The sequence below is a fragment of the Polypterus senegalus genome, chromosome 5 (assembly GCF_016835505.1).
Source record: "Polypterus senegalus isolate Bchr_013 chromosome 5, ASM1683550v1, whole genome shotgun sequence".
Taxonomy (NCBI): Eukaryota; Metazoa; Chordata; class Cladistia; order Polypteriformes; family Polypteridae; genus Polypterus; species Polypterus senegalus.
In genome coordinates, this window is record NC_053158.1 from 202,202,732 (window position 1) to 202,229,302 (window position 26,571).

The 26,571-nt window shown below is 40.1% G+C and overlaps 1 protein-coding gene across 1 annotated transcript in view; it reads left to right on the plus strand.

Annotated features, from left to right (window-relative positions):
- Positions 1–25,075, plus strand: part of efr3a (EFR3 homolog A (S. cerevisiae)) — a 306,258-nt gene extending 281,183 nt beyond the window's left edge. Inside the window, exons 18-24 of the mRNA XM_039753984.1 lie at positions 473–540; positions 6,313–6,440; positions 14,461–14,549; positions 16,393–16,441; positions 19,883–19,986; positions 21,711–21,760; positions 23,852–25,075. Coding sequence (XP_039609918.1) covers positions 473–540; positions 6,313–6,440; positions 14,461–14,549; positions 16,393–16,441; positions 19,883–19,986; positions 21,711–21,760; positions 23,852–23,957 — 594 coding nt within the window. The 3' untranslated portion in view covers positions 23,958–25,075. The remainder of the gene's footprint in view (positions 1–472; positions 541–6,312; positions 6,441–14,460; positions 14,550–16,392; positions 16,442–19,882; positions 19,987–21,710; positions 21,761–23,851) is intronic.
- Positions 25,076–26,571: the final 1,496 nt, after the last annotated feature.

Below are 26,571 nucleotides of genomic sequence, written 5' to 3' on the forward strand. Positions count from 1 at the left end.
CCAGGCTACAAAAAGGACATAACAGCACAAGAGAAAGTCAAGAGGAGATCAACTAGGCTGATTCAGGGGCTACAGAGGATGATTTATGAGGAAATATTAAAAGAGCTGAGCCTTTACAGTTTAAGAAAAAGGAGATGAAGAAGGCACATGGCTGAAGTGTGTAAAATCATGAAGGGAATTAGTCCAGTAGATTGAGATGGTGACTTTAAAAGGAGTTTATCAAGAACACAGGGACACAGTTGGAAACTTGTTAAGGGTAAACATTAGGAAGTTTTTCATCATAAAGAGAACCACAGACACATGAAATAAGTGACAAAGTAGTGTGTTGGACAGTAAGACTTTAAGGACCTGCAAAATTCGACTTAATTGGACGCAGTGGTTTTAGGTTTAAATTATTATTAAGTGTGTTGTTTAAGAATCTTCAGCATTGAACGCATGTATTCAGTTTTTCATTTGTTTTCATTTAAAACAGGTGATTGAAGTCAGAAGCCAGGAAGCACCTTATCTTTTACCAGAGACTTTTTTCAGAGAAAAGTGCACGTAAGTTCATGCCCCCCTTTTTGTTTGTTTTTTGTTTTTTTAACACTTGGACAAACTGCCAGTGCCACATTGATTTCATTAATCAACAAAAATAAAAAGGCTAGTTGTTGGTATCTTTCCTAGCCAGGATGCCATAATGAATGAACAGGTGGAGAATGTCTATCCAGAACAATTCCTTCCCCAGTAGACTAGATGGCAGCCTGGGTGGATTTCCCAGGTGTACACTCACAGGGCAACATGGGAGTTGTCGTTCCAATGGGCAGCCCTAGCTGGTGGGTGTCTTGGAGGCTGCAGAAAGGAAGAGAGTCTTGCCTGACCTGGAAGTGCTACCTGAATGCTGTATGGTGGCACTGGAAGGCATGAAAGAACCCACTCGACCTTTTCTAAGTGAGTCCGAGTCAGGAGAAAAGGGGCGACAACTCACCTGGAAAGTGGAAAGAGCGATTGATCATCTGTGATTGTAAAAATTGGATTTTTCTCATATATATATATATATACACATACAAAATTGCTTCGCTCGAAACGGGGGCATGCTTCACGCTCATCGCTTTGCGTCTCTGCCACTTACGTTGTGAAGGGGGAGAGGGGCTGAACACATGCTAAGGAGATACAGATGGATCAGCTGCTGGCTGGCTTGGGTCTCAACCCAAGAATTTTTTATATAATAGATAGAAAATAGATAATATATAATGATTATATATATATATATATATATATATATTTTATCTCTGTCTCTCTTTATATACAAATATATATATAGTGTCACACATGTACACATGGGAGGCAGCTATAGGGCTTGACTGAGGGCAGTTCCGATTCAGACCGGGATGTGGCAGAGAGCACTGACTCTGTCTCCCTTTCCTGCAGACCATTCATGGGAGATTCCATCTGGCCCTGTTGACATCACTTCCGGGTCCGAGCCTATTGAAGAAGACCTTGTCTGCTCCGGTCCCTGTGATGCCATGTCTGGGCTCAAGCCTATAGTTGAAGACCCTTATGAGCCCGACCCCTTTGACCTCACTTCCTGTCTTACCCTTTAAAAGCCTCCACCATTTCTCTGTTCCCTCAGTTCTGTTTTGGACTCGGTTTTCTGTACATCAGTGCTGTGTAACATTTTTGCGATTTTGCAGCCAGGATACCAATTATACGGGTGGCTGCCCCAAACCTTGCTATAGCTTGTGGTCAAGTTTGTGACTATATATATATATATATATATATATGTGTATATATATATATATATATATATATATATATATATATATATACAGGTAGTCCCCAGGTTATGGACATCCGACCTACGACATACGAACGGGGCCGCAGCTGTGACCCATGCGCATCAGTAACTGCCACTCCATCATCTTCTGCCTGGGGATGCTGCAAGCAGTGGCTGGAGGGGGGTGATTTTGCTGCTCGCGCAGTGTAGCGGCTCACGGCGGCAAGTGGTTTCACTGCCCATCTACCACACACGGCTGCCATTTTAGGTGGTCGGCTGGTGATGCTGCAAGCGGTGACCCAGTTGTGCCTGAACGGAGGCCATTGAGGGTGAACGGGGCGGTAGGGTGCTAGCATTGTAGTGTGCCTCGGATGGCTGCGTGTTGAATGGGGGCAGTGGCGCGGCGGACATTGCAGGCAGCATACTGTAGTGTAGGTGACTGTGAGGTGGGCTTGTGAACTGCCCCTCGCTGCCCCTATTCATTCTCAATAGCAAGCCTGCTTGTACTGTTATTCACATAGCAGGAAGTTGTCTCTTGTCAGTACAGGATGGTCCAGATCTAATTATGCAGATCCAGATCGTCTGGATGACTTTGATTTATGTGGGGATGATTCCAGTTCGGCGCAAAGATAATTCTTCATGTCGTCAGTTCGCACACTTCTCGATGGTCCAGGATTTGTCGGGTGATTTTCTATGTAATAAACTGAATAAGTTATAGCGTAATAAAAATTGCATAATTAGATCTGAACCACCCTATACATCAGACGTGTTGATGTCTGGAGCCTTCCTACTGTGATCGCGTGTACAGTGCTGTGCAGAAGAGCTCATCTTAACCTTTTGTCTTCACCCTTCAACAATGTCTCTGAAACACAAGTCTGATGCAAGTGCTGGTGATACAGTAAAGAAGAGAAAAACCATCACCATGGAAAATAAAGCAGAAATAATAAAAAGGTCAGAGAGGTGAAACTCCACTCACTGGCAGAGCACTTGGTTACAGTTGTTCAACAATAGCACTTGTTAAAATAGTATACCTGTTACTACTTACATACAAATTCAACTTAAGTACAAACCTACAGTCCCTATCTTGTACGTAACCCAGGGACTGTCTGTATGTATGTATGTGTATATATATATATATATATATATATATATATACATACAGTGGAACCTCGAGATACAAGTTTAATTCGTTCCAGCACTGAGCTTGTATGGCGAATTTCTCGTATCTAGAACAAACTTCCCCATTGAAAAAAATGGAAATCCAGTTAATCCGTTCCGCACCCCCAAAAATATCAACATAAAAATCAAGTTTCCTAACAAATAACACTGATAAATGATATATACAAGTGGAACCTCGGTTTGCAAGTAACTTGGTTTACGAGTGTTTTGCAAGACAAGCTAAATTTTTTAATTAATTTTGACTTGATAAAACGAGCGATGTCTTGCAATACGAGTAGTATGGATACACTGCTGAGCGTCATGTGATCATAACTGAGCTGATGGTTCTTCTCTCTCGTGTGTCTCTCTCTCTCCTTATCTCTCTCGCTCGCGCGCGCCTCTCTCTCTCTCGAGGGTAGAGAAAAGCCAAGCAAAATGACACCTTTTATTGGCTAACTAAAAAGATTACAATATTCAAGCTTTCGAGGCAACTGAGGCCCCTTCTTCAGGCAAGATGTAATCAAAGCTTGCATATTGTAATCTTTTTAGTTAGCCAATAAAAGGTGTCATTTTGCTTGGCTTTTCTCTACATTCATAATGGGTAACACGGTACAACACACTAGTACTCCTCTTGAGGGCAATCGTCTCCTATTCTCCGTGTGCATGTCCGCGATATTTTTGGATACGCTTATACGGCGAACTGTTACAGCGAAACAATGAAATCACAAGCGCAAAACGCGTAGATCCTCGCTCACGGAGAACAAGGAACACTGAGTGAGCTGGACGGGCTGGCAGCGTCAGCTTGGGTGAATCCCCGAGTCGAGGCGGATCGGGAAACGTGTCACACATAACCACAGCCTGGCTCGTGGCTCGTTCGAGCCAATGCTCGTATTTAGATCCAAATTTTTTGCTCATACTTTCCACGTATCTTAAATTTCTTGTATACAGAGCTGTTCGTATCTCGAGGTTCCACTGTGTATATATATATATATATATATATATATATATATATATATATATATATATATATATATGTATATATATATATATATATATATATATATATATATATATATATATATATATATATATATATATATATATATATATATATATATATATATATATGTATGTATGTATATATATTATGGGGTGCCAAACAGGCAAATACAATGATTTTCAGCGTCGGAATATATAAAGTCATTTTCAAATATATAAAGGCAAAACTTGAATATATAAAGTCAGTGTCAGAATATATAAAGTCATTCCTGATTGTATATAATGTCAAAGCCTAATTATTTAAAAGTGAGTGTCGGAATATATAAAGTCATTTCTGATTATATATAATGTCAAAGCTTGATTATATAAAGTCAGTGTTGGAATATATAAAATCTTTCCTGAATATATAAAGTTAGGACAATTCACAAATAAAATGGTCTAGTTCCATTAAATATTTTCTAATTACCGTGCTTGTCATTTAACTCGTACTAGTGAAAGGTAAACTTCGAAAGAGTCGATCAAGCTTGTGAGGTTTGTTCAAAAATGCACCCATACAAAAAGAATAAATAAATATAGTCTTCAAAATGCCAATATATACACACACACACACATATATATATATATATATATATATATATATATATATATATATATATATATATATATATATATAGGGTGGTCCAGATCTAATTATGAAATTTTCATTATGCTATAACTTATTAAATTTATCACTTAGAAAATCACCCAAAAAATCATGGACCATCAAGAAGTGTGTGAACTGACGACATGAAGAATTGTCTTCGCGCCGAACTGGAATCGTCCCCGCATAAATCAAAGTCATCCAGATGACCCTGTGCCTGTACAGTAATTCCTCCTCGATCGCTGGGTTTGCATTGCAGGACCCCCTGCGATAGGTGAAAATCCGCCAAGTAGAAACCATATGTTTCTATGGTTATTTTTATATATTTTAAGCCCTTATAAACTCTCCCACACTCTTATAAACATTCCCCGCACAGTTATACAGCATAAACCCTATGTATTCTCTTAGATATTAGGTAAGATTCATTGAAATTATGTATGTAAACTGTTTATATACATTAAAACCTAAATATTATTTTAAAGATATCTAGCGTCTCCAATATCACATATGTTACAGCCATTACGATAGACAGGCCACCAGCAATAAATACGTACAATGCAAGAAAAATTGTATACAGTAAATGTGTGTGTACAGTGACACTAAATGTACGTACATGTACTAAGTACTGCAAATAGAAAATTAATTCTGGTTACTCACCAACAATGACACGATGACTTGTCCAATAACAATGAGTTTAATTTTACTGCACAACAAAGGAGAGCGTTACAGCTCTTCTAAAGGAGCCTCTTCAGGCGACTGTGTAGCAGCACCGTTGTTCTTCTTCCGGCAGTTTTCATTCCAAATCCCTAAAGCAGATTCCATCCAGACTACCGCCTTATTACAACTCGTTTTGCACCCTGGTTAAAAGGACACTGCGGCCATAGATCTTATATTCTTTTCCTCCTTTTTAAATAAAAAGAATCGTGGACTCATTGATGCTGTAATGGCGTCCTACAGCAGTGTAGCTTTTCCCTTCCTTCAACATATCCAAAACTTTTACCTTTTCGGCAATCATTACCATCTTCTGTTGGCGCTTGGGCACGGCCCCTGAAGCAGTAGCAGGAGCAGATCATTTTGGAGCCATAATGAAGAGCTTGACTACGCACAAAGATAAACACAAAAGAGGACAAAAGTTAACTCTTTACACAGCAAAACACGTTGATGCTGAATGAGCGAGATGAGACTTCCTAGTTAACGCCACAGAATCGAATTCGGTGCTCCGTCGCTGAGCCAGTCAGGACACAGGAACTTAACTGCGTGCTCTGATTGGTTAGCTTCTCAGCCATCCGCCAATAGCGTCCCTTGTATGAAATCAACTGGGCAAACCAACTGAGGAAGCATGTACAGGAAGTAAAAAGACACATTGTCTGCAGAACCCGCGAAGCAGCGAAAAACCCACGTCATATATATATATATATATATATATATATATATATATATATATATATATATAGTATTTGTATGGGTGGATCTGTGTAAGAAACAGTAAAGTACATTGTAAAAAAAAAAATAAAATAGATAAATTTATATAAATTTAAAGGTATACATATTGTACTTCTGCACATTTTATTACACTGCCAACTTGAACTGACTGTGAATGTACATAAAATCATTTGTACGATGTTTCCATTGGCAATGAGTAGGTGGCGGGCAATTACAAATTTTAGTTACTCATACAACGTGTATCATAGATGTATAAAATGATTATGTTTTTTATATTTATGTTGAATTAAAGTGTATATTTTTTGTGCAATTAACACAGCCTTCCAAAGTCCTTGGAAAAGCACGACAAGAACTTGTTTTTCCTCACCAACAAGATCGCAGAGTCCTTGGGTGGCACGAGCTACTGTGTGGACAGGCTGTCCGTGCCGTATGTCCCTCAAGTGACAGGTGAGCCCAACTTCAAGATCTTACAAGCCGTTTCGGTCCAAATCACTGAATGTTTCAGGGTGAGTTTACTCCTTTTGGATTTTTGTTTAAGGTTATATGTCTCATATGTAGTTAGCTATCTGACATCTGCTGGAATGCATTCTTTCATTTTTTTTACCCAATTATTTCATTTTGTAGGCAGTGGGTGAGACAAGTTTAGAATGCAACAACAACAACATTTATTTCTATAGCACATTTTCATACAAACAGTAGCTCAAAGAATGAAGAATAAAAATAAAAGACACAATAAGAAAATAAAATAAGTCAACATTAATTAACATCGAATAAGAGTAAGGTCCAATGGCCAGGGTGGACAGAAAAAACAAAAAAAAAACTCCAGACGGCTGGAGAAAAAAAATAAAATCTGCAGGGGTACCAGACCATGAGACCACCCAGTCCCTCTGGGCATTCTACCTCACATAAATGAAACAGTCCTCTTTGGATGTAGGGTTCTCGGAAGGACTTGATGATGATGATGGTCACGTAGACTTCTGCCTTTTAATCCATCCATCATTGTTGGAGCATCATGAAGCTTTGAGTAGGTGGAGGTGGCGCAGGCCACCACAAAGAAACCGGAAAAAGAAACAGAAGAGAGAGTAGGGGTCAGTACGGATTTTAGAGCCACCAGGAATAGTTATTATGATGAATTGAACATACAGAGTATCAGGATTAAGTTAAATTGAAGTTATGAGAAGGTCATGTTAAAGTAATGTGTTTTCAGCCGTGTTTTAAAGTGCTCTACTGTACCAGCCTGGCGAATTCCTATTGGCAGGCTATTCCAGATTTTAGGTGCATAGCAGCAGAAGGCCGCCTGCTTCACTACTTCTTTTAATTTTAGCCTTTGGAATTGTAAGGAGACACTAATTTGAGGATCTAAGGTTATGATTTGGTATATAATGTGTCAGACATTCCGATATATAAGATGGAGCAGATTATTTAAGGCTTTATGAACCATAAGCAGAATTTTAAAGTCAATCCTGAAAGACACAGGCAACCAGTGTAGTGACATCAAAACTGGAGAAATGTGCTCGGATTTTTTTTTTTTTTGCATCCTTTAATATTTGTATTTTACCCAAAATGAATACTAAAACAGGAGGGAAACTATCAGAAAATGAGTTTTTCTTACTTTAATACACTAAGAAAACCAAGGAAATATGCAAAGTCCATACTCAAATGTCCAAAAATCAAAAGGGTGACTAAGCTACAAAATAAAAAAAAAAACAGAATCCAAAGAAACTCAAAGAAACAAAAATACAAAAGGCCAACAGTAAATCCAAAATAGAAAGCAAAAGAATACTAAAATAATAAACCAACAGCATTTATTTTTATATCAGTTTCATTTTTTTTCCTGTTATTCTATTTCGATTTCATAGCACATTTCACAATGTCGCTCAGATTGATTCGCATGATGTCAAAGAGTAAAGGAACACAAATAAGAATAGGTAACAATATTAAAGAATAAGTAACAAGGACAAAACAAATAATTGTATACAATCTTCTAAAACAGATACTTTATATAACTAGTAGAAGAGTAGCATCCTTAAGTTAAATCATATTTGTTGTTTTTGTAGCATCATGTTCAGAAGTTGCCAATGTCATTTTCTTCTAATTGTGCAAGACAATTGTACTTCTGCTTCTTCTTCTCATTCAGTTCTATTTGATTTGATTCAATTCAATTTCCTTTTTGCACACAATAATTTTGCAAATTTACTTTGAAAAATTATATATCTGTATGGTACCCGGATGGAGGTGGTACCCAGCCGGGACGCCCGAGAAGACCGGAGGAGGGCTTGTGCCTACTGCAGACCTCAAGGGGGTGACCTCCCTGGGGGCCGCAGGTAAAGAGTTGAGAAGCTCAACCCTGTAGGGACACGGGGTTACCGCCAGGGGGACCCCAATACCTGGAAGACCCTGGACCTCAGCATTTCCACCACACCAGGAAGTGCTGGGGGGGAAGAGGAACAGGGACACCCGGAGTGCTTCCGGGGAGACAGCCGGCACTTCCGCCTGCACTGGGCGTGTCGGTGGCAGATTGCCGGGAACACACCTGGAGCACATCCGGGTGCTTATTTAAAAGGGCCCCCTCCCTTCAGTAGAGGACAAGAATCGGGTGGAAGAGTGGACAAGGTCTCTGGAGGAGGCAGGAGGCGGCCTGAAGAAGAAAAGAGAGAGAGAGAAGGCATTGTGTTGGCCTGGACTGAGGGGTATTGGGGCTTGTGAGTACTGAACTGTGAAAAAATAATGGAAAATAAACGTGTGCTGGGTGACTTGAGCGTGTCTGCCTGTCGACGTCCACCATCTGCCATTTTTGCTCATCAGTCTACACTGAATAACCCATAATGACAAAGTGAAAACATTGCTTTCAGGAAGGTTTGCGTATTTATTAAAAATCAAAAACTGAAATCTCTCCGTCATATAAGCATTCAGAACCTTTGCTGTGACTCTCTAACTTGTGCTCAGGCTCACCCTTATTGCTTTTATTCTCTTTGAAATGTTTCTAAAACTGGATTGGAGTAAACCGGTGACAAATTGAAGTGACTGGACATCATTTAGAGAGACCTGCATGTGAAAGGTCAAACAAATCAAACTGCATGTCAGAACAAACATCAAGCCATCAAGTCCAAGGAACTCTTTGCAGACTTACACAATCAAACTGTGATGAGGTGCGGCACAGATCAGGGCAAGAGGATAAGCCCACTTCTACACCCACTTCTAAGTGTTCCCATGAGTACAGTCAGGTCGGGGAGCCTGCACTGGTACAGCATGTTGCCGGACCCACCACACGACCGAACAGCTCGGAATCCTGGTTGGCAGCCACCCCCAGGCAGACACGCACTCCAGTCCCATCGTCCGGAAATGACCCTCTATGTGCGGTAGCCAGATGTTATGTGGGCATCCCCTTGGTCTGGTCCAGCCACTCAGGTCCTCAACAATGAGGGTCCTGTGAGCCAGATCACCCTCGGGTAATCGCGCCACATAGTTGTAGTGCCGTAACTGATGCAGGTAATGTTCCTCATTCGGGAGTCCATGAGCAACTGACACAAAGTCAAACCAGCAATACCCAAGGATTCTCTGAAGAGACACAGTACCAAAGGAGACCAGTCTTCATCTTAGGTCACTGAATAACGTCCATGTCTCGCAATCATATAACAAGACAGGAAGCACCAGAACACTAAAGATTTGGACCTTCGTCCTTTTGCAGATATCAGGAGCGCCACACACCCCTTTCCATAGACCTCATGACCCCCATGCTCTCCCAATCCGTAAACTGACTTCATAGGAAGAGTCACCAGAGTCGCATGAATATCGCTGCCGAATTAACTAAACCTCTCGACGAGGTCAACACTCTCTCCGCAGACAGACACACTGGTGATGGCCGTGCCCAAGAGGTCATTAAAGGCCTTGATGTTGGTTTTTATCAGGACACTCACAAGCCCAGACACTCCTCACTCAGTCCCTCGAGCGCCCCTATCAGAGCCTCCATTGACTTTGTGAAGATCACAGCAAAGTCAGGATCAGTGAATCTCTCTTCACCAACTGATGCCCCACAGCTGCTTGACCCCACGACTCTGCCCATCACCCAGTCATGCAAGCACTGACTAGAGGGGGAGCAGAACTCACAGCTGACGAACCCCAGAGGCAATTGGGAAAAACACAGAGGGTCTTCCTCCACTCAGCACAGCATTCACAGTATCAGTGTACAGTCCGGCCAAGATATCCAGCAACTTTGGGGCGAATCCCGCGAAGTCTCAGGATGTCCCACAGGGTCGAATGCTTTATGAAAATTGGAAAGGCTGCGAAGAAATTCTGCTGATGTTCGCATTTACGCTCCATGAGAACCCTCAGTGCTAGGATGTGGTCGATGGTAGACTTCTTAGGCTTAAAACCAGACTGTTCTAGTCGCTGGTAGGTGAGCAGGTAATCACGGATCCTACTGAGGAGGACCCCAGCAAGGACCTTACCCGGCACCAAGACCAGTGTTATCCCCCTTGTAGTTGCCTCAATCCGGGTGATCACTCTTCCTTTTCCAGATAGGGATGACATCTCCCATTTTCCAATCAGTTGGAATTACGCCCATCTTCCAAATGGAAGCAAAGATTGCAGCCTTCCCTACACTCAGTGGGTTCACCACCTGTGCAGTCTCAGTGTGGGGGTTCACAACTAACTGGAGGATCAGCCTCAAGAACCATGGCTTCAATAATTGTGAAATGGAAGAAGTTTGGAACCACCAGGACTCTTCCTAGAGTTGGCCTTCTGGCTAAATTGAGTAATCAGACAAGAAGGGCTTTGGTCAGAGAGGTGAACAAGAACCCATTGGCCATTCCAACAGAGCTTCAGGAGTCCTCTGGTGAGCTGGCATAACCATTTAGAAGGACAACCATCTCAGCAGGACTCCCATCAGTCAGGTATTTATGGTGGAGTGGCTAGAAGGAAGACACTCCTCAATAAAAGACATATGAACTCTAAGTACTAAGTATGGTAAAGACCAGGAGCTGCTCACCACCTGCCTAATACCATCTTTACGGTAAACATGATTGGGTCATCGTCATGCTATGGGGGTGCCTCTCAGCAGCAGGGACAGGGAGACTGGTTAGAATTGAGGGAAGGATGAATGCAGCCAAATACAGAGGGGTCCTTGAAGAAAACCTGCTCCAGGGTGGACGTCACCTCAGACTGGGCCAGCAGTTCACCTTTCAGCAAAACAACGGCACAAAGCATACGGCCAAGACAATGCTGGAGTGACATCAGGACAACTCTCTGGCTGTCCTTGAGTGGTCCAGCCAAACCTCAGACTTAGACCACCCAATCCCCCGATAGAACATGTGTGGGAAGACCTGAAGATGGGATAAACTGCCAAAATCCAGGTGTGCAAAGCTGGCAGAAACCTACCCATACCCACAAAAACTCAAAGCTGAAACTGCTGCCAAACGGGCTTCTAGAAAGTGCCGAATTAAGGGATTGAATAATACGGAGTAACACTTCCATGAATAAGAGATTCCGGTTTTTATTTTTTAGTAAATTTTCAAACCTTTCTGAATACATGCCTTTATGGGTCTCTGAGTGTAGATTGATGGGCAAAAATTAGCAATTTTATCCATTTCAAATGAAATGTACAAAACAAGGAAGTGTGCAGAAAGTGAAGGAGTTCTGAGTACTTTCTGTATCAACTGCAATGTAAACCACTGATCAGTGATGAAAAAACTAAATTAAATCCACCATTGTATAACAAGACAATGTGAAAACTACCCGGGGGTGAATACTTTATAGACTTTAGATAGATAGATGTGAAAGGCACAATATAATAGATAGATATTAATATTGGTATAGTTGGCAGATAGATAGATATGAAAGGCACTATATAATATTTAGATATTAATATTTGTTATAAAAAGATAGATATGAAAGGCACTATATAATAGATAGATAGAAATTAATACTGTTATAGTTGGCAGCATGATAGACCGATAGTGTGGCGAGCGGCTGGGGGTGGTACCCAGCCAGGACGCCCGGAAGGACCATAAGAGGGACTAAGTCTCCTCTTTACCATGAGAGGGCAGCCGCCCTGGTTGGTATGGGGACCACAGGAACAGAGCATAGAAGCTCAACCCTTATAGGGGCCCGTGGTCACCGCCAGGGGGCGCCTGGATGCCTGAGAAGCCCTGGACGTCAGCACTTCCACCACTCCTGGAGATGCTGGGGGAAGGAATACCCGGAATGAGCTGGAGTCGCGTGAAAGAGGATGAAGCCTGGAGGAAAGGAGTGGAGGCAGTCAGGAGAAGAGAAAGGCATTGAGGAAACGGCCTGGACTGAGGGTGATCGGTGTGGGAGTACTGGGTTGTGCGCAACGCTTGTAAATATGAAAATGTGGAATAAATGTGTGTTGGTGCTTGAACCATCAGTGTCTGCCTGTCTGTGTCCGAGCTGTTCCCCACAATAATAGATAATAGATAGATATGAAAGGCACTATATAATAGATAGATATTATTATTGGTATAGATAGACATGAAAGGCACTATAAAATAGATAGATATTAATATTGGTATAGTTGGCAGATAAATAGATAGATATGAAAGGCACTATATAATAGATAGATATTATTATTGGTATAGATAGACATGAAAGGGACTATAAAATAAGATTTTATTATTGGTATAAATATGAAATGCAATATGTAATAGATAGATATTAATATTGGTATAGTTAGCAGATAGATAGATATGAAAGGCACTATGTAATAGATTGATGTTATTGATATAGTTGGCAGGATGATAGATAAATGGATAGATAGTGAAAGGCATTATATAATTAATAGACAGAACAAAATTTGTTCTCGGGGCAATATGGCTTTTTTACACAATCTCCATAAATCCATACATACATATATAAATAATTGTGTATAATTCTTATTTCAATGTGTTTCTTTCCGTATACACTATAAAAATTCCACACTACGGCCTACTGTTGTATTCTTTGTCCTCTGAAATCAGAAGAATCTTCTGAGGTCCTGACCTGGTGGTTGACCCGCACAGATGGTTAACGTTTTTTAAAGCCCACCTGAGCAGCCTACCCCTTTGTTCTTCAGTTAGTTAAAAACAAAGAAGCCATCCTCTGCTGACATGTCCCCGCCGGCTCATGCAGACGTTTCATTTTGTTATCCTTTACCATTTTAGTTCCCGGCACTAAGCCGTCAGAAATCCATCAGGGCTGAGCTGCAAGCCTCTGCAATAATCTTCACAGAAATATATATTGCTGAAGTGAGAGCTTCCAATTATTGATTCGTAGTCCGTGTTTTCATCTTGTTGGCATTGCATTCTGTGTGCAGTTCATTGTGCTGGCCTTTTTTTTTTTGACTTGATTTTATCCTGTGACTTCCCTTGAGCCAAGATAAGCAGGCAGGGTTTGGTTTTATTACAACTGCAATTTTTTTTCCAATTTATATTTTTGTACAAAACGTAATCATTATTTCATTACACCTCCCCCCCAAAAAAAAAAACTTTGCCAATACATTTCAATTCAACATTGTGCTTTATACAAGATATGGGTGAGAGTTTATCTTTCCTGCTTTAATTGCTGACAACTTGGATTAACCGAGTGTTTCTGTAAGATAAATGGGATTCAGAGGAAGTCATCATCCCCCCCGCTAGAGCAGCACAGAGCCTCCGCATCAGGCCTGTTGAACTTGAGACACCAGCGATGTTCAGTCATGTAAATTGAAATTTCATCCAATTTCAATATGGCACACTACTGACCTGCTGCTGCCATCATCTAGAAGAGATGTTAGTGCCATTAATGCCACCCTTACCCGTCCCAAATGGACACACTCACATCCTCAGCTGCGCATCGATATCCCGTCCCTGAAAATCTCAAACAGGAGTGATGATGAGACACACAGCCTGCATGGAGTCCGACACCCACAGTCAAAGGATACGACGACTTAATGCCAATTATTCAGACATAACTCTTACTGCATTCATATAGCGGATGTTCTGTTTCTGACTATTATAAGTTGTCATCATTATATTTTTGGTATTATTTTGGATCCATTTTGTTTATAATATCTCTCTCATTTGTGGCCATTTTATTTGCTGATGTTATGTCTGCTGCTGGTCATGCAGACGCGCCATTGCACTACCATGAATTTACGATATACTGTAGGCTCCGTATATAATTTGTCCAAGTTTATGGATACTCACTGAAGTAAAACATTTTTTGCTGTGCTTTTTAGACAGGGAAGGGTTGTCTAGTTAGATTCTTGAGCTTTTTGCTTTATCCTACAACTTTGATTTTTTTATTCTACATTTTGCGTTTTGTCAGTTGGCTCCAGTGCACTTACCTTTTGCACATTCATCTGCTTGCTTCATAAACTAAATTTATCTCTTGGTCTGTTCACAAATTTGTCAGTCTTTGTCAGTCAGACTCTCCATTTGTATTTGGTAGAATTACAATCAGTTATTCAATCATTCATTTTCTTGTTTTGTAGATGAAGACAAGCTGTCTAGAAGAAAAAGTATCGTTGATACAGTGTCGATCCAAGTGGACATCCTCTCTGGAAACAACCAGCCAGACAAGGTGAGGTGCAGAGTGGACAAGGAAGGGTGGGCATTAAATAGAGCCCCTCATAATCGTCTGTCTATCTGTCTCTATGTCTGTCTGTTATATAGTGCCTTTCATATCTATCTATCTATCTATCTATCTATCTATCTATCTATCTATCTATCTATCTATCTATCTATCTATCTATCAAATCTATCTATCTATCTGCCTATCAAATCTATCTATCTATCTATCTATCTATCTATCTATCTATCTATCTATCTATTATATAGTGCCTTTCATATCTATCTATTATATAGTGCCTTTCAAATCTATCTATCTTATATATTGCCTTTCAAATCTATCTATCTATCTATCTATCTATCTATCTATCTATCTATCTATCTATCTATCATATACAACAACAACAACATTTATTTATATAGCACATTTTCATACAAAAAAAATGTAGCTCAAAGTGCTTTACAAAATGAAGAATAGAAAAATGGAGGACACAAAAAAAAATAAAAATAAGTCAACATTAATTAACATAGAATAAGTAAGGCCCGATGGCCAGGGTGGACAGAAAAAAAAAAAATCTGTAGGGATTCCAGACCAAGAGACCACCCAGTCCCCTCTGGGCAATTATAGTTTGAAGCCCTTCTCCTTCTTAGCTCCTGATGTTCAAATAATTTGACTTATGTCGTTTACCGTAAGTCCTGGCACATCTTGAAGTGATTGAGTGAAAAACGCCATAGAAGTCTGTTTTGATATCAGCACTGGGGTCCGACAGAGAGTGTGCATATAGCTTATTGGATTAATCTGTGCAACTTTCTCACCTGTCTTTTCTGTTCCCTTTATTTAATTGCTTGGGGTTACAGATTCAAAAGAAAAGATTAAATATTGAAGTACAATAGCAGCCAACACTGACGCAGAAGCGAGATGACTTGGAATGTAGAATAGAGACTATTTCAGCATAAATGTGTTGTGAATTGTCCAATTTTTAGGTTTTTATACGTTTTCCAATAGGGTTTTCTTTTATTTTAAGCATAAGTTTGGTATTTTTCAAGTTGAAGTTATTTCTTCACAAACATGGTATGTATGTGTTTGCCACATGAAATTGCGTTCTAAAATTAAACATTTTCTATAAATTCTAAAAAGTACATCGCCAGTCTTGTCAGAGCCTTGCAAGGACACAAGATAGAAAATAACAGTATAAAAACTTGCCGAATACGTCCTCTTTGAGTTTCGGTAAAAGAAATAGTTCACGTTGCCCATTTGCAGTTGTTCTTAACTTGTTTCGCCTTAAGATGCTTGCCTAGCAATTCTAAATGATGAGCCCCTGTGTGCTAAATCTGCCTTTGTGTTAGCTGTACATGTGAGAAGAAAGATAAGCAGATTTAAAATATTTGCACAGAGCACAGTGACATAGTAAACTTATATTCTGATTACAGTTGTTAGGGGCGGAGTCACCGAGGTCGTGACCCTAGCGTCAATCAAACAACATGTTAAGGGTCACTTCCTTATCTACGTTTGTGGGCAGAAAACTACCTTTTGTCTCTTTAATTCTTTTTTATTGTATTTTCTATTTCTTACCTTTGCTGTAACATTTTTGGCATTACTTTTTAATTCTTGTCTTGCTACATTTGCATAAGTTTTTTTTTTTGTTTGTTTTTTTTTGATCTACTGATTTTGACCATCACTACATTTTATTTGCATCTCTTCTTCCAATCTGTCTCATAAAATCGTCCTGCGCTTCCTGCAGCAAAATAAAGTGTTGACTGGTCCAGTTGATTCATTTGTTATTTTTGAAGAAGACGGTTTTATATGTTAAATTGTGTCTATATGTTTAATTTATTTTCTCTTGTTCTTTCCATAGGCAAGAATAGCTGAAGAAATAACATTTGAAGCTCTAAAGAAAGCAATTGGTAAGAACAGAGACAAGGAATACTGATTGTTCCGCATCATCTATACTAATAAAAGGCAAAGCCCTCACTGACTGACTGACTCATCACTATTTCTCCAACTTCCTGTGTAGATAGAATGCTGACCTTATCTTCATGAAATTTGGTAGGCAGCTTCCCTGCGCTAACCGAAACTGATGTACGTACTTATTTCAGTGGTATGATGCCACTGTCAGCCGCCATATTCAACTTTCCAACATCACTAATTCTCCAACTTCCCATGTAGGTAGACGGCTGAAATTTGGCAGGCTCATTCCTTACAGCTTACTTATAAAAGTTAAGCAGGTTTCATTTCGAAATTCTATACGTAGCGGTTGACAACGTCCGCCATGTTGAACTTTCTTATTTATGGCCCCATCTTCACGAAATTTGGTAGGCAGCTTCCCTGCGCTAACCGAAACTGATGTACTTACTTATTTCGGTGGTATGACGCCACTGTCGGCCATCATTTTGAACTTTCCAACGTCACTAATTCTCCAACTTCCTGTGTAGGTAGACAGCTGAAATTTGGCAGGCTTATTCCTTACAGCTTCCTTACAAAAGTTGGGCAGGTTTCATTTCGAAATTCTACACGTAACGGTCATAACGGTTGACAACATCCGCCATGTTGAACTTTCTTATTTATGGCCCCATCTTCACGAATATTTGGTAGGCAGCTTCCCTGCGCTAACCGAAACCGATGTACGTACTTATTTCGGTGGTATGACGCCACTGTCGGCCGCCATATTGAACTTTCCAACGGTCTTTGTTACTTATGGGCCCAACTCCAAGAAATTTGGTACACGGGTTCCCAACGCTAACTGAATCCTACTTACGTACATATATACGTCCATAGCCAGCAGCTCGGTCACCGTGTGAGGCGGCGTTGGGACCCCCATCCCAACGCCTCCCACGTTGTTGGCTGCCTGCCTATATAAGACCGTCCATTGCTCCAGACTCTTCATTCCCTTCCTTGCTTCGCCACGGGATTCACGTCTCCCTGCTGATAACTGCAGCCTTTTTATTTAATCCATGGCTTCTCCGCTGTTTTATTGTTCATTTATTACGATTATAGTTATTGTGTAGGTATTTTAGACTTACTTTACATTGTTCAGATACCCATTTCCTTTATCATTCAAACCGTACCCCCATTAACATGTCTATCAAGCTGATCACCATCGATCAAAGAACTGTCACTTACCGAGTGGTTTCCATGCCCAGAGATGGCACCTGCCTTTTCCATTCTCTTTGTTACATATTGCACGGCCATATCAGGCTCACTCTTGATATCCATTGTGTCTTATGTATTGAATGACTGGACAGGTTCAAGGTGTGGACTGATGACAGTACAGGAGATAATTATACTACACTGGAGCTCTAGAAGAGTGAAATGCTTAAGCCCTTCACCTATAGATCTGCATGTGAGTTGATGGCTGCCGCTGAATTGTTCAGTTGTCGCTTTCAAATGTACCGAAATGGCCAAATATTTAACACCTTTCGACAACCGCCAATGCCTCTTAAACATCTTAGATTGACAGGTGACGATTTGAGTAGTGGACACTTTGAAGTTTATGAATGTTTAAACTCTCAAAAGCTGGATGTGAAGTTATCGATAAAACCGGTTGTGTGCTTACAACGCTTGATAGATGCCGAATGTCACTTCAACACAACAAATCCTGCAAATACTAACGTAATTGAAACAATCCATGAAACTCAAACCGATTATGACAGCAGCAATCCAAGCTGTGAGATTTGAAATAAGATTACTGTTCACATGGCCGACGGTATGTTACAGGCTCAAGAGTAAGCTCAGCGCACAGCTTGGTCATATTACAACCGGAGGGCCGAACTGACAACGTGGCATACAAAGAGATCCATAACAAATAATTATTGCTATATTTTCCCTCAGTTTGAAAAGGTTTAATTTTCTTCTTAATAAAAATTTTAAGGCAGTACTTTGCCGCTGCGAAGCGCGGGTATTTTGCTAGTTATTTGTAAAGTGGAGGGTATTATTAACACCACCTTTATTTGACATGACTTGTGTAACATGTTTAGCAGCATGATGGCACAGTGGTAGTGCTGCTGCCTCGCAGTAAAGAGACCCGGGTTCGCTTCCTGGGTCCTCCCTGCATGGAGTTTGCATGTTGTCCCCGTGTCTGTGTGGGTTTCCTCCGGGTGCTCCCATTTCATCCCACAGTCCAAAGACATGCAGGTTAGGTGAATTGGCGATCCTAAATTGTCTGTAGTGTGTGCTGGGTGTGCATGTGTGCCCTGCGGTGGGCTGGCCCCTGCACGGGGTGTGTTCCTGCCTTGTGCCCTGTGCTGGCTGGGATTGGCTCCAGCAGACCCCCTGTGACCCTGTGTTAGGATATAGTGGGTTGGAAAATGACTGACTATATAATATGTTTAATTTTACTGTATATTATAGTGTGCAGGCAATTCTAGTGTGACAATGAAGAAGTCATTTAATAGCCCAGGTATCGTCGCCAGTGTATTGTCTCTCAGATGTCGTGTCTTATAACATCTATATATAACATTTATTTGAGTGTGGGGTCTGTCTTTTCCTACATGCCCTACTGTACATGTTCAACTTTAGATCAATTTGCAATCTATCGTTCTTAGCTACAATAATCGAGAAAGCAGTTATTTCCGCAAATAAATATTTTTCTGAATGAAAATGACATTCATGAATAAATTCCAGTCAGGTTTTAGATGAGGCGAAACGGCATTTGTGAATGTCGTGAACAACTAAACGATTAAACAGAGACACAAATAAAGATTCTGTTCTGGAACCCTTAGATTGAGTGCTGCCTTTGATACCAATGATCATGAAATCCTGCTTAGAACATGGAGATGGCATTTCTGGAGCAGTCGTCAACTGAACACATGAAACGTATTTAACTAGGAGACCGTGGGTGGTTGGATTAGGTGAATGTTACTGGGAGAGACCTGGTATTTTATGCAGAGTTCCACAGGACTCTGTTTTTGGACCACTTTTATTCTCATTCTGCATGCTGTGATTGAGTCAAATTATTCATAAGCATTGAGTCAAATTCCACAGCTATGCAGACTCTACATATCTGTAGCTGATATCGATATGCTAAGTTCCTTAATTTATGCTGTATCTTGTATTATTAACTGATGAATATGATAAACGAAGAGTTAAATGAAATCTTTATTATTGGTACAAAGAAGTAAGCAGACTATGAAATCGGGCAAAACACAAGTTAGAAAGCTTGGATTGATCCCTGATGCTGACCTAACATTCAAACACCACATTAGCAATATAACAAAAATGGCCGTTTTATTATAATTATTAAACATTTCTGTAGTTGAGCTCAACACTGCATAGTCTGGTAAATGTGTTTAACATGAATAAAACCTTGGCTGCAAACTCCATTCAAACGATTTGAAATTATTTCACAGACACCACAGGAATGGAGGAGCAAGAGAAAGAGAAGCGACGGCAAGTAATTGAAAAGTTTCAGAAGGCTCCCTTTGAAGAGATTGCAGCACAGTGTGAAATCCAGGTGGGCATTATTGTCCTTGTGTTGGTTGAATCCTGACATAAAGTGGCACATCCATTTGTGTTTACACCCTTCAAGTAAAATTGAACACCACATGGAATTACAGGGCAACCCCTGCTCAGTCAGTGACGCCATATTTTATGTGCCATGTAGCCCCCCTTTCAGTGACGTGTTTGATGCTGGAATTCTGGTGGGGACATTCAAGAAATGTCCTTTAAGTGTGGAGTGTCCTCCGTAACGTTTGTAGTAATTTTACTAAGTAATAACATCAGCACCTTATTTCTCCTAAGTTAATTGAGACAGGCAAGTTAATTCGCCATTTACATCCCAAACATCAATCAGATAATAAGATGCTGGTGTCTTGTTAGCATTGGGTGATATCAGATCATTGGGCTACCCTGTGAGAGTGAAATCATCTGAAACAAATACGGCAGGAGGCTTTAAATCGTTAGATAGCAAGGCTTTGATTTTACTTATCTATCTATCTATCTATCTATCTATCTATCTATCTATCTATCTATCTATCTATCTATCTATCTATCTATCTATCTATCCATTAGAATCATATTAATTTTTAATAATTTTTGTATTTAATAATTTATTATTATTATTATTATTATTAAATATGAAAGCACTACATACTGTCTATATATCATATAGTGCCTTTTATATCTATCTATCTAATTATTTATCTGTCTGTCTGTCCATTATATAGTGCCTTTCACCCATCTATCTATGTATCTATCATATAGTGCCTTTCATTTCTATCTATCTATCTATCTATCTATCTACACATTAGTCATATTAATTCTTAATATTATTAGTATTTAATCATTATTTATGATTATTATTAAATACTAAAACACTACATACTATCTATCTATCATATAGTGCCTTTCATATCTATCTATCTATCTATCTATCTATCTATCTATCTATCTATCTATCTATCTATCTATCACCTTTCATATCTATCTATCTATCTATCTATCTATCTACACATTAGTCATATTAATTCTTAATATTATTAGTATTTAATAATTATTTATGATTATTATTAAATACTAAAACACTACATACTATCTATCTATCTATCTAGCTATCTATCTATCTATCTATCTATCTATCTATCTATCTATCTATCTACCTACACATTAGAGTCATATTAATTCTTAATAATTTTAGTATTTAATCATTATTTATTATTATTATTAAATACTAAAACACTATATACTATCTATCTGTCATATAGCACCTTTCAGGCCTATCTGTCTCTCTCTCTCTCTCTCTCTCTCTGTCTATCCATCCATTATATAATGCTGTCATTTAGTGCCTTTACATCTATCTAATTATTTATCTGTCTGTCTGTCCATTATATGGTGCCCTTCACCTATGTCTTTGTCACATATTGCCTTTCATCTTTCATTATCTATCTATCTATCTATCTATCTATCTATCTATCTTATGAAATTTGCAAACCTTTCTGAAAGCATGCATTCTCTTTGTCATTATGGATTATTGAGTGTAGACTGATGGGCAGAAATGGCAGTTTTGTCCTTTAAAATAAAGTATACACCAAGTGAAAGAGACTGAACTCTTTCTGGCCCCTCTGTCTGTCTGTCTGTCTGTGCATCAGCCTGATTGATTAACTGATTAGTGTGTCTGACTGCAGCTTGAAGCGCAATAATTCAATTTCTGTTGTATTTTCCTTTTCATTTCATTTTTAGGCAAACCAACTACATAATAAACTGGCAAAAATATTTGAGTTGACAATCCGGTAAGTGTGATTATTTCCATTGTGTTTTTTTTTCTTATTTGTCTCTGCACTTTCATTTTTATTTATGTTTACAGTTTTATTTTTGTTTTTCTTTTTAGTCACTTAAATCAAAAATATGGCTAATGCATTTGTTTGTAAGTTAGTGTAAAGTATTACATGTAGGAAGTAAAAATATGAGGTTTGAATGCACAATGGTCTGAAAACTGAAAGTCGACCTTATGAAAAGGATGTAGGAGTCGCAGTGGACTCAACACTATCATCTGCCAGACAGCGTTCAGAAGCCATTAAGAATGTCAGGTTATATAGCGCCTTGATGTCACACCCACTCAAAAATGCAACACATTTTTTGCTTCCTCCATTCCCACACCAGTTTCTCAGACACACTGAATTTTGTTGCAGCAGCACAGTTACCAATTTCATTTGCCACATCAACAACTTTTAATTTAAAACCAGCTTCATATTTTCTCCTGATTGAACGCTCCATCGTAGATAAGGGATCCTCAAAACTGTGCAAACGTCGCTTCGGAATAGTTTGGGTATTACTTTGTGGTCACGTAGGCACAATACATAGAAAACAAAATGGCCGAGTGCTCCGTGGTTACTCTCTCAGGTGGGCGTTAGCATATCGTAATCTCTTGGACCAAAAACGTGAGTTTTCCGCATTCGACTTATACAACCGACATTATAAAATGGCAGAAAGTATACGGTAAAATCAAGCCGCGACTTATCCATGAGTAAACTTAAACACGAGTATATTCAGTACTTAACAGATTCTAGAGTATGCTTGAACATTCCGGTTGATTTTTACGACTTCTCACATCATGCTTAGAATCATAGTTCACTTGCAGGAGCAATATATTCATGCTAATCCAAGACAGAGGCCATGGGCCAAGTGTGAGATCAGGAGTGGTAGATCAGTCTACCTCTTTGTTTTGGAGCACAACTTGCCTCCGCGTAGCTAGTGATAACTTTTTGTTTATTGCTTTTTAAAGTTTGTCCTGTTTCACTACTGCATGGGCAGAGCCGCCAAGTAAGAGATAAACAGAATCTTCCCATATCTGTGTGGTTATGTAAATCTAATATTCTATTGAATAGAATCAGTTGTCACCAATTCTGTTCTTAACTTTTATGGACAGAATTTCTAGGCACAGCCAGGGCATTGTGGGGGTCCGGCTTGGTGGGCTGAGGATTGGGTCGCTGCTTTTTGCAGATGATGTTGTCCTGTTTGCTTCATCAGGCCGGGATCTTCAGCTCTCTCTGGATCGGTTCGCAGCTGAGTGTGAAGCGGCTGGGATGGGAATCGGCACCTCCAAATCCGAGACCATGGTCCTCAGCCGGAAAAGGGTGGAGTGCCCTCTCAGGGTTTGGAGGCGAGATCCTGCCCCAAGTGGAGGAGTTCAAGTATCTCGGGGTCTTGTTCATGAGTGAGGGAAGAATGGAGCGTGAGATCGACAGGCAGATCGGTGTGGCGTCCACAGTGATGAGGGCTCTGTGTCGGTCTGTCGTGGTGAAAAAGGAGCTGAGACCTAAGACAAAACTCTGAATTTACCAGTCGATCTAAGTTCCTACCCTCACCTGTGGTCATGAGCTGTGGGTAGTGACCGAAAGAACGAGATCGCGAATACAAGCGGCTGAAATGAGTTTCCTCCTCAGGGTGTCTGGGCTTTCCCTTAAAGATCGGGTGAGAAACTCAGTCATCCGGGAGGAGCTCAGAGTAGAGCCGCTGCTCCTCCGCATCGAGAGGAGTCAGATGAGGTGGCTCGGGCATCTGATCAGGATGCCTCCCTGGTGAGGTGTTCCGGGCACGTTTAACCGGGAAGAGACTTCGGGGAAGACCCAGGACACGTTGGAGGGATTATGTCTCCCGGCTGGTCTGGGAACACCTTGGGATTCCCCCAGAAGAGCTAGAAGAAGTGGCCGGGGAGAGGGAAGTCTGGGCATCTCTGCTCAAGCTGCTGCCCCCTGCGACCCGATCTCAGATAAGCGGAAGAGGATGGATGGATGGAACATTCCATTGATATTTACGTGCATTTACCTTATTGGGATTGGCTCTTTTCACTGCTAATAATCTGTGCTCTTTGTTTCTTGTAGGCCACCGCCAAGTCCCTCAGGAACTGTCCCCGTTGCTGCCGGACACACACAGTACCAGTCTGTTCCAGTCTACGAGATGAAATTTCCAGATCTGTGTGTTTATTAGCTGCCTAAAAGGTTGCGAGAAGGTTATTCTGTTTTACAGATATGTGTACTTTCCCAGATTTTATGAGGTTTATTGTGTTAAATAAATGTTAGCCTTTTTTTTTTACTTTTTTATTTCTTTTTCACATATTCAATCACATGTTCCAGTTCAAGTAGTTCCTACATACTTATTTACATGCAATTTAAGGGCACATTGTTGTTTGTTCACTTTGCATTAACTCAGTCTTATATTCCTAATATTTGTTGGTGTCAATAAGTCTCACTATGGTGGGTACAGAAATGTTTTTATCCTTAGCATTATTAAAAGCAGTGTGGTGCCTCCCCTAGGTGGGTAGGACATTGCACTTTAAACCTCAAGTTTCAGCCAGCACCTCCGAATTGTGGAAACTCTGTTCCAAGTCAAAGCAAAAACCTGTCAAGTCGCCTTGTCCAAATCATCCATCATGGTAATATAATTCTATCCCTTTGTCCTTTAGGCTTAGTCTTTGATTATTCATGTCATCAACAGCAACTTCCGTTTTTCGCTGTCACTTCCAGTCACACATGGCAGTTTTAGAATGTCTGCAGCTGCCATCACTCCTTGAACCCACAAGTGTTAATACTCATAAATTAAGGGCAATGAGGGCAGATAAGAACAAGAGCATGGCGCAAAAGTGTGCATAGTTCTTTTATTAATAATCTCCAAGTGCAAATAGTGCAGTGCAATAAATAAGTTCATAAATGATCCAATCAAAAGAGTGTTCTTGCTAGAGGTTAAAATCTCATAAATAATCCATCCATCCATAAAAACAAGGTTAAAATCATAGCTTGGGTCTGTCCTTCACAATCAATACGTGCTTGGTACTATTTCTAAACCTGACGTCTCCTTTGCTCACCCTTTAAGGTCTCCTCAGCTCAAGGAGACGTACACCAGCAAGTGTGGTCATCCTTCGCATGGGCTTGAACCCAAGCCACCTCATTTAGTCACCACTCCTAGCCTGGCATATCTTCCTCTGACCATCCCATGGCCTTCAGCTGGGAACTGCATGAGTCCTGCTCCTCATTTCCACCACCATCCCATGGCATCAACACTAGAATTACCAGAACCTATGAAAAAAACCTTAAATCACTTCACACCTCTCCGTCAGCATCTTTTGTCCTGTAAATGTGTTGATAAGCAGCAAACAGCCAGCAGTCTGCTATCACATCCCCCACCGGCGCACAGTTTTCTCAGCTCAAGTCTGCTTACCTGCATGTCAGTTGCTTAGAGTTGTATAGAGTGAGAAATCAAGCAAAATGACACTTTTTGTAAATACTATATCGTTATTTGAAACACATGCATTTCATGTGTGTTCTGTGTCTACAACGATCTATGTAAACACATCGTTAAAACAGAAATGTTTTTCATGTTTTAGTAATAATTGACAAAATGTAGACATGAAACCTGAAGTCCAAATATCAAAGAAACGCTTTCACAAAAGGTACAAATACAACAGAATAAGTGCGCTTTTATTAAAAAATATAACTGCGGAGAAAGAACCCACGTTAGGGTGCGACATTGACACGCATTTGCTACGACTGCTTCGGTGACGCAATGGTATCAACTGTTGACTGGTAATCAAAATTTCATGGGTTCGATCCTCGACGAGTCTGTTTTGAGAAGTGAGCTGCTCGTATTCTTACTATTTTAGAATAAAAACATACATTTGGTTCCAGTCTGTAATAGCCGGTGTAATTTAAGATACTTGTAAATGTTAGCTTTTTTTTTTTTTTATTCAGTTTTAGATAGATAGATAGATACTTTATTAATCCCAAGGGGAAATTCACATACTCCAGCAGCAGCATACTGATACAAAAAAAATTATTAAATTAAAGAGTAATAAAAATGCATGTAAAAGCAGACAATAACTTTGAGTAATGTTAGCATTTACTCCCCCGGGTGGAATTGAAGAGTCACATAGTGTGGGGGAGGAACGATCTCCTTAGTCTGTCAGTGGAGCAGGACAGTGACATTATTCTGTCAGCTGCGTTCATGATCCCACCCAAACCCCCCGGCCCCGCAGTTGACACTGCTGTTTTCACATAGATGTGCTATAACAGAGGTCAACTCAGATCATGACGACGGTTCTACATCGGAGCAAAAATGCACGTTGCACTTTTGTCATCGCTGTAATTTGTATATGTACATGGGAAGCTCTGCACTACGGTGGCGTAGGAATTAAGTAAATAAATAAAGGTAAATAACATTCGATCTGGCTTTTATGTAAGTAACATATAAATGTTAATGTTTTGGGCAAATGCACCGTCCTTACATACACCGTCCTTTGTATGTAAGAGCCAGATTGAATGTTATTTACCTTTATTTATTTACTTACTTCCTACAGCGTAAACTCTTAAGTAGAGTGCAGAGATTCCCGTGTACATATACAAAGTACACCGATGGCAAAAGTGCATTCTTGCGCTGATGTAGAACCGAGATCTGAGTTGACCTCTATTATAGCGCATCTTTATGTGTCAAATGCGGAAAGGTAGGGTAGGATTGTGAACGCAGCTGAGAGAATAAAACAGAACAAAAAAAAAGTAGCATAAATTACACCGGTTGTTACGGAACATGGAATCAAATGTATGTTTTTATT